The sequence below is a fragment of the Sphaeroforma arctica genome, assembly GCF_001186125.1.
Source record: "Sphaeroforma arctica JP610 unplaced genomic scaffold supercont1.1113, whole genome shotgun sequence".
Classification (NCBI taxonomy): Eukaryota; class Ichthyosporea; order Ichthyophonida; genus Sphaeroforma; species Sphaeroforma arctica.
The window spans coordinates 14,036-22,358 of NW_014039445.1; the positions used below are offsets into that span (position 1 = coordinate 14,036).

The window sequence follows — 8,323 nt, forward strand, 5'->3', positions numbered from 1 at the left end:
TAAATAAAGCATGGAATTGGAATGTTATATCATTTATTGACTGAAACTCTCAGATTTCTTGTGGTTGCCCTCTAGTATTGGATTAGACTGATCCTTGAAGGACGCAGCAACAGGGGCGGCATCCTGCAAATCCGCAATGATGGGCTCAGCCCGTTCCTTAATTGGTGCAGCCTGCTCTTGAATATCCGTACGAGCAACTTTGATTCGTTCCTTTATGTCAGCAACCATGGGGGCTCCTCTACCATTGTACTGCTCGGCAATTGTGTTGATATGCTCATTAAATCGACCTTCGACGCCGTTTCTGGTCTTCTTGTACTGTGTCAACACACTTTCGCTTGCATGAATGTATTGCAATTGTGCTGCATCAACAATTTCCATCGGAAGCGCATCGATAAGAGGATATCTCTTTACCAAACTATTGAATGTATCAAGTAGATAGCTATCCGCATTCCTCAGGTAATCCATAAACAAACTATCCTCTAAGTATAGATATATACATTCAACCCCCATCTTCAGCGTAAATTCAATAAAGTCTGCACCTTCACGAACGTATACATTTAGACTCTTCGCACGATCAGCTATAGAACTCGTGTATGACACAACAGCGTCCACCAAAGGTACCGCAGCGACGCGGGCAATAATCGTAGGCTCGCTTTTGGTATTAGACATGGTATTTATTTTTTGAAGTATCAATATTCGAGAATGACTGCTTCTCCACAAGTACACTTTGTATTATATGTGTGCTTGTTGTACCTATATCAACTAATTCTAAAATATTTCATTACACGAGAGTGAGAGATTTTAATATTTTTACACACGAGAGAGAGCATAGCCCTCTATCAACAGGAGAAGCCGTCTTGTTTAATTTTCAGAAGAAGGCCGTGCCCATGACTCTTATCTACGAGCCTTATCGAAGTTTTCGTATGACAAGCGGATATTGTTTTTTCAAAACAAAACAATAAAAAATGCAGAACCACCGTTAGGCCCTGTCCAGTGTCCACTCTCGTCCAGTGGTGACTGGGCGACTGGCGTGAGGCGTCTCTCATTGAGTCTTTTTCTGCGTCTCTTTCAGAAGATCATGTCCTTTTAAAAAAACATTTAAAAAATTATTTACGACTGTAAAATAATCGTCGGTGAGTAAATAAATAATCGTCAGTGACCGCCACGGCGCCACGGTGCCACGGTGCCACGGGCACCGTAAGACGGTAATAACTAATAAGGCGTAAATAAGTACTGTTTTTTTTTAATTCACTTTTGTGATTCAGACTTAAGTCATTCAATTAGAATGTACCAATTGCACATGATTACGATACACAAGAATGTCATGCCTCCTCTTCCTTAGGAGCAAAACAATAAACCAATCAAACGCGTTTATTCCAACATTCGCAATTTGTATTGTACAGCTGTTACTGAGGCAACTGAGCCGTACAGGAGTCGAAGCTAAAAATGTTATTCGATATAACGCTTATATAAAATTAAATTATCGATTTACGTTCAGCTTTTATGTACTATTTAGTCCTTCTCCTAAATGGATGGGTGCATTCATAAGGTCATACTTAATGTGATACCAATTTTGGCGCCATAAATATCCACCAGCAGTGACAGTTAATTTAAGCTAAATGGTCCGTTTCGTTTGAAATAGGTGCATATGGTAAGTGCAATTTTCAAAATTTCATTCACCATAAATATTTGACCCCCAAAACGTTAAATCGTGTATTTATAATAAAAATCCACCTTTTCGACCGTATGATTTGTGAACAATTGAGCTCTGCGGCAGGACTCAGGAGTCAGGAGTACACATCATGTTGGATTATTTGATACAGTTGGCCTATCAAACCCTCAAGAAATTGGAATTTGGTTGTTTAACCGTACTCCGTGTAGTATCTCTATTCTGGATTCATTTCTCAATTCTCACTGAGGTCTCTGAGGACGGCCGAGGGCCGAGGACCCGAGGGCAGGGCGCAAGCAGAGGCCCGTAAGTCAGAATGTGGCTGTAGACTTGTTGTGGAGCGTGGAGTGTGGACAGCAGACACTGCAGACAGACAATAGTGTGGCAGTCTGAATCACAGAGTGTCTGAAACTTTGAATCTCTGGTACACACCTCGGGTCCCCACTCCCAAGGGTCCCCAGGTCCAGGGGCAGGGACCAGAGAGCGTAATTATATTAAAATAAATATTCTAAAGATAAACTCAAGAGACCTAAGACAATAAACTCCTAAATAACTCCTATTGAATCTCTATTTTTAAATATAGGTACTTACAGAGTATCTAGTTCACTACAGAGTACAGACTACAGACTCACAGAGAGAGAGTGAGAATGAAACGTATTATTGTTTTTTTTTAATAAAAAGAAATTTATGAGGGAGAACGTCAGAACGGGCGAGTCCGTATCACTCCGTAGGGCGTAGGGCCGTTGGTCGTATACTCTTGGTCATAGGTCTGCGAAGACTTCTAAATAACTAGAGTTTTTTTTTTGGTTTTGGGGTTTTTTATTTAACAAAACCTCGGTCTTTATGAAAAGAAATGAATAAACTCAAGAGCCAAGACTCGAGAGTCGAGACTCTCAAAAGTCATGAGTCATCACTCATCAGGCAAGGCCCTGGCTCCCTGTCCCTGAGTCTCTGACTACCTGCAGCGGTGGTTTTTTTAAGAATGATTTGTAGAAAAAATCAATCGTACATATTTTCGCGTTCTAAAGTTTGGAACGTTTATATTATTTTTTTTAATATAAAAATATTTAAATATCAGTGGGTATGAGCTATCGGGATTTCAAAAGAATAAATATTCCTCGAGTGAGTAGTTTACTGAAATACATAGGGCGTTAGGGGAATCATTTTTGCGTTTGCATTTAACGTTTACTGCATATGTGCGAAGCGAATTTTGAGTTATTTTCAATTTGAATTTTAACGTTGTTTTTGACTCTTCTTGGAGAATGGGATAGATTCCATTCAGGTTTTACACGTGAATTGGCGAGCTTTCTGAAGAGTGAAGCCTAAAGCTCACAAAATGACTGATTTTTTTATCTCTTTATTTATTTAATTTGATACTATATATTGTGTATACTGTTCAGTGTTCACTGTGTAGCCAACTGCCAACTTCAAGTGTCAACTGCCAAGAGAGAATACCAACGCGGGCGGCGGGAGTGGATTAGTGGAAGGGGGGGAGGGCGGCTTCGGTTTTGTACATATCAAGTATCAACTTCCCTCAACAGAATGTATATGTGATAAAAATCTCCTGAACACACTCGGTTCTCTGACCGGTATCGTTGCAAAAATATATATATATATATATTAAATATATATACATATATTCATATACACCTACATTTCACAATTTACACCGACTATACCTGATACCTTTTAAAAATATCATCCTACAGACATTATGTGCACGAAGACTGATACTGAAGTCCGAAGTGAAACAACCATTCTTAGACGTTTAAGTAAAATTCAGGTTGTATCTGACGTATATGAGATCGCCGCAAACTTTTGCCAACATGCCAAAGAGCAAAATCATTACTTTGCCGTAGCCGCCGAAAATACCGAGAAAGTATACTGTAAAGTATGTGGCATAGCATCACCCTATCTCAGCAATGAGCACATAGCTAATGTAGACCAGATCCTGGTGTCCAATTTTGACCAGATCGTGGAGAAGTATCCTCAGATCACCACCACACCACTTGCAGACATCGTATCCACGGTACAGGTTGCCATAGCAAACACGAAGCAAATGGTGAGCGAACGAATCATGGGACCAACAGTAAACTCTATCGAGGCTATGCCTACCACGGCTGAAGGTGTTGAAGAGGCTGTCAATCAGGCTTCTGCCAACACAGCTGAGGTAGAAAATACAGCTGCCGAGACTACCACAGAGAGTGTTATTGAGCCCAAGTCAGAAACGAACGAGGGGGATACAGAGAAGGCTATCACAGTGGAGGCTGATGAACTCAAGTCGGAAACTATCGAAGATGACTCGGAGATTGCCACTGAGGAAGAGGTCAAAACTGTGCCCATGAAGGATGACAGTTCGTCGACGCCATCGCCTACTCTCACGCCCGAGAAGCGCTCCCGAAGCAATTCATCAGTCAGTCGCCACTCCCTTAAACAGAGAGCCAACTCGTTGATTCTTAACATACCCCGCCACGGAGTTGCTATCTAAGTTTATTAATAGATTTTAACATTCAGATTTACTAATTTTATTTGTAAGCGGAATGGACGATACACGGATACGAGATGTGCAGGGGCCACGAGAGTGGGATTAATTGCCCAACGGGCAGAGATAGCAGAATACAAGCGTTTGGTGTATGCAGTACAAGCGATCGGACAGGGAGTCTACAGCACACATTGACGCCTAGTTATATGTAAGTCGTATGCGTATATATGAGCCAGCTGTGTCTACGGGCGCCAAGATAGTTTATCGTGCGAAGGGGTCGTACTTTTAGTAAATCAATATAATAAAATAGTCGAGATGTTTTGTATGTTGACAAATTTCTGTTGTTATTGATATTCCTTTATTTCACCCAAAGAGCTACCAGAAATGAGCAGGGTCCGAATTTAATGTAATACAGTATATTTATCTAAGCGCTTTGTTTTTAATATAAGTATCTGTTAATACACTTACAGCGTTGCTTTTACCTGTATGGGCTTTCCATAAATCATTTTCGTTCCCCCACAATTCCAAGTTTATATAGGGGGCTTTGCATATCAGATAGCATTGATTTTCATGGCGATCTATGTATGTATCTTACTGTATGTTTCGGTATGCATGTGTAGGTGAATACACATTTTTGCGCAACAACTATAGACAACCGGGCCGCATCACATTCTAGATGTTAAAAAATAAGTGTACGTTTATGACGATGTCTATCACACTCTTTTATGTAATTGCTAATAAACTCCCCTCCTCACACATGTTCAGATAAGTACGGCATCAATATTTGTCACACACCAGTATTTACATGCCCACAGTTTAATTTTAATGAGCTGAGTTCAGAGGTATGCTATTTAGAGAATACAAGTCCTCATGCGCGCGTCCTAACTAACCTGCTACCCTCTATATCGAGAACAAGTATAATGGCAATAATACCAGATATACTTTCTTCCGCATGTGATAAAATCTGTGTTCTGCTGTATCGTTATGACCCGCCCGTGTTGCATATTATCCATCTAATCCGAGTCAATACTATGGTTCGCCTTATTACACAACAAACGAGAACGAACAGTGTTTAAAGCTGAATATCTTGGTACTGTACGCCTTCTCTGGCGGGGTTGTACCATATTGGTCGGGGTGTTAAATGGTCGCGTCCGAATATTAGCAGGAGACGATCATCTATGAACACACACACATATAAATATATATATATATATATACAAATATATATGTATGTATGTATGTATGTATGTATATATATATGTATGTATGTAAATATGTATGTATAAATATATGTATATATATATATATGTATGTATGTATGTGTATATACATATATACATATACATATATATATAGTTATATATATATAGAAAGTAAGAGCTTCACCAGCCTTAATGTAGAACTTTCATAATAGATGTATTAAATTCCGGCGGCGGATAAGTGCGGATATAGATAGCTGAGCCGTTTGAAGTTGTGTATATCGTTGATTTGATGCATCTCTATGCCCTCTAGGGAGACTCGGAGAGTGTCGTCGGTAGACACTTCGCTCTCACTCTTACCATAGACCTACGGTTTCCAAAGCATCAATTGTGATTTGTCAGTATAGTGTGTAGCCAAAATAAATAAATATTACAATGTGTTAGATAAGTGTAAGTGATTGAGATTGAAACTATTGTGATTCGTCAGTCTAGTGTGGACTCTCGCTTGTCAAACATTTCAATGTGGTTAATGTAAAACACCTGCGATTGGTACTCATATCAAACGGTCTTGACTGTAGTCTGAATTATTATAGCATATGAGGGTATATACCCGAAATACGGGTCAACTATAGACAATCAGACGTTCAGGGCTTCAACCGACAGTATTGAGAAATCTTCCAGCAGGCAACGTGTATTATATATATATATATATATATATATACATATACATATATATATACATATATATATATATACATACATATATATGTGTGTGTGTTTGTGTGTGTGTGTGCGTGTGTGTATACATGTATATATATATATATTTATATTAATATCTATATACATATATAAATATATATATGTTTATATATGTATATGTATTACATATATATAAATATATATATGACCATATACAATATTGATATAAAGCATACTCCTAGTACCACCAATGTAGAGACATATGCAAAGCTCGCAGACATATGATGCAGACGACTGTCGACGTTATACTATTTATCCAGCCCGTCCAAATAAAAAATACACATACAAAACCAAACAAGTACACATACACATATACAGTACATCACATACATACCTGTATGCACTATATACAGTACATCACATACATACCTGTATGCAGAGTTGTCTCCTCTTTGGGCTGGGTAGTATATATCTCACCATCCATTCAAGTAGCTGAGGACAACGGATCACAGATACAGCAATAGTGAATTCGCGTGTTTCATGACCTCCCCCCACACACACATATCTCCCTACATCTCCCTATAGCTCTATTTTTAATTGTACTTCCCCAATTTTTCATTATATTTCCCAATTTTTTATCATATCTCTCTATTTTTCATGATTCCCCCCCTGTATTTCATCTTATTTCCCTACATTTCAACATACCGCACCATATTTATACGTTTTCAAATACAAACATCGGGACATTTGGTGAGAGCCATATCTATACGTTTCCAAATACAGTCAAACATTGGAATTTCTAATGAAGGACATTTAATGAGGAATATGTACCTACATTACCGAGTGGCGATAGGAATGTTTATACCAACAATTGATCATTGGGTGGCACTATAGATTGGTCATACCTATCCAGATATGCAATGCAGCGATAGGTAGATATGTAGGATTTTAGGGTTTAGGGTATTAAAGAACACGTGTACACATCATACATATCCAGATATGCCATGCAGCGATAGATAGATATTTAGTAGGAGAGGAACGCGTGCACACATCACGTTATGCAACACTGCCTAGCTTAGGTGAGCGTCAAACACACCAAGCAGATGATACAGGACATGCCATCTATTATAGTATTTGTACTAGTCTTTGCAAGAGGATTCAATTATACTAAAACACACAAATACATAATACAGAACATGCCATCTATTAGTCTTTGTACTAGACTTTGCAAGAGGATCCAATTATACTAAAACACACAAACAGATCATACAGGACATGCCATTTATTATAGTCTTTGTACTAGACTTTGCAAGAGGATTCAATTATAACTATACCACCCGTCGTATACACCATCCGTCGTAAACAAAACATGCACGCAGCAGGGTTAAGGGTTTGAGTATCTAGGCTTTTACGCGGCAGGGTATGAGTATGCGTTCCTGCAGCTATTCATATCGTTAATGATTAACGTTCACGGCTAAGTCTGGGTCTTTCGGATAGCCTAACAATGTGGGCTCAGAGGTAGCAGAGCCAGTCTGTCCAATAATATTAGAGAATAAACGTGTGCATCCAATCATATGATATGATAGAGTACATGTGTAGATACACTGTTGTGAAAGGAATAAATGCGGACATCCACTAATGTGATAGAATAAATGTGATCATCTTAATGCTATGGTATAGAGCTTTGACCGACGACCAGGCCAAGGCACTAGCCGCCGTACAACACGGTACCACATAACTGAGACCAATTAAAACCCTAAACCCCAAAAACCTTAAAACAGTGTACATAGACCCAAACATGTAAACGCTCGACTGAGTGCTATGGCATGTGCTACGGTTGTGCAAATGACTCATACCTCGGCTTTAGTCACAGTGCGCAGCACCTCTGCCTCTATCAAATAACGATCAAACAGGTCCGAATGTTGCAGTAATTCGTCCCAATTCCTATATAAAGTGGAGCAGAAAAACAGGTCATTTTCGTTGAACTTTTATGGTGTGCCAAAAGCTGCGAAAGTGCAATGCTGAAGTGCTTTTTCCTGATTTAAGTATATACAGTGGGATAAAATGTGAATTTAGATTGAACTTTTGTGGCTCACAAGCCAAAAGTAAAATATATAGCAGCAGTAATTGGCTCTAATTCTCCAATTCGATGAAAGTGGAATGATTCAAGAGCCTGTCTGAGGATCACACAGTCAAATTGGCTCTAATTCTCCAATTTCCATGAAAAGTGGAATAATTCAAGGGCTTAGTTTGAGGATATCACAGTCAAATTGG

General features: G+C 39.0%; 2 protein-coding genes across 2 annotated transcripts; one reads left to right on the top strand and one right to left on the bottom strand.

Annotated features, from left to right (window-relative positions):
• Positions 1–16: 16 nt before the first annotated feature.
• On the bottom strand, positions 17–753 carry SARC_10022 (hypothetical protein). Its single transcript, XM_014295947.1, has one exon. It carries the CDS (start codon positions 667–669, stop codon positions 34–36), a length of 636 nt encoding a protein of 211 aa, XP_014151422.1. The 5' UTR covers positions 670–753; the 3' UTR covers positions 17–33.
• A 2,324-nt stretch (positions 754–3,077) lies between these two features.
• On the top strand, positions 3,078–4,481 carry SARC_10023 (hypothetical protein). Its single transcript, XM_014295948.1, has one exon. The coding sequence runs from the start codon at positions 3,384–3,386 to the stop codon at positions 4,155–4,157; it is 774 nt and encodes a 257-aa protein (XP_014151423.1). The 5' UTR covers positions 3,078–3,383; the 3' UTR covers positions 4,158–4,481.
• Positions 4,482–8,323: the final 3,842 nt, after the last annotated feature.

Excerpts from the sequence above, each read along its gene's own strand:
- SARC_10022 (XM_014295947.1), bottom strand. The coding sequence starts at position 669 with ATGTCTAATACCAAAAGCGAGCCTACGATTATTGCCCGCGTCGCTGCG.
- SARC_10023 (XM_014295948.1), top strand. The coding sequence starts at position 3,384 with ATGTGCACGAAGACTGATACTGAAGTCCGAAGTGAAACAACCATTCTT.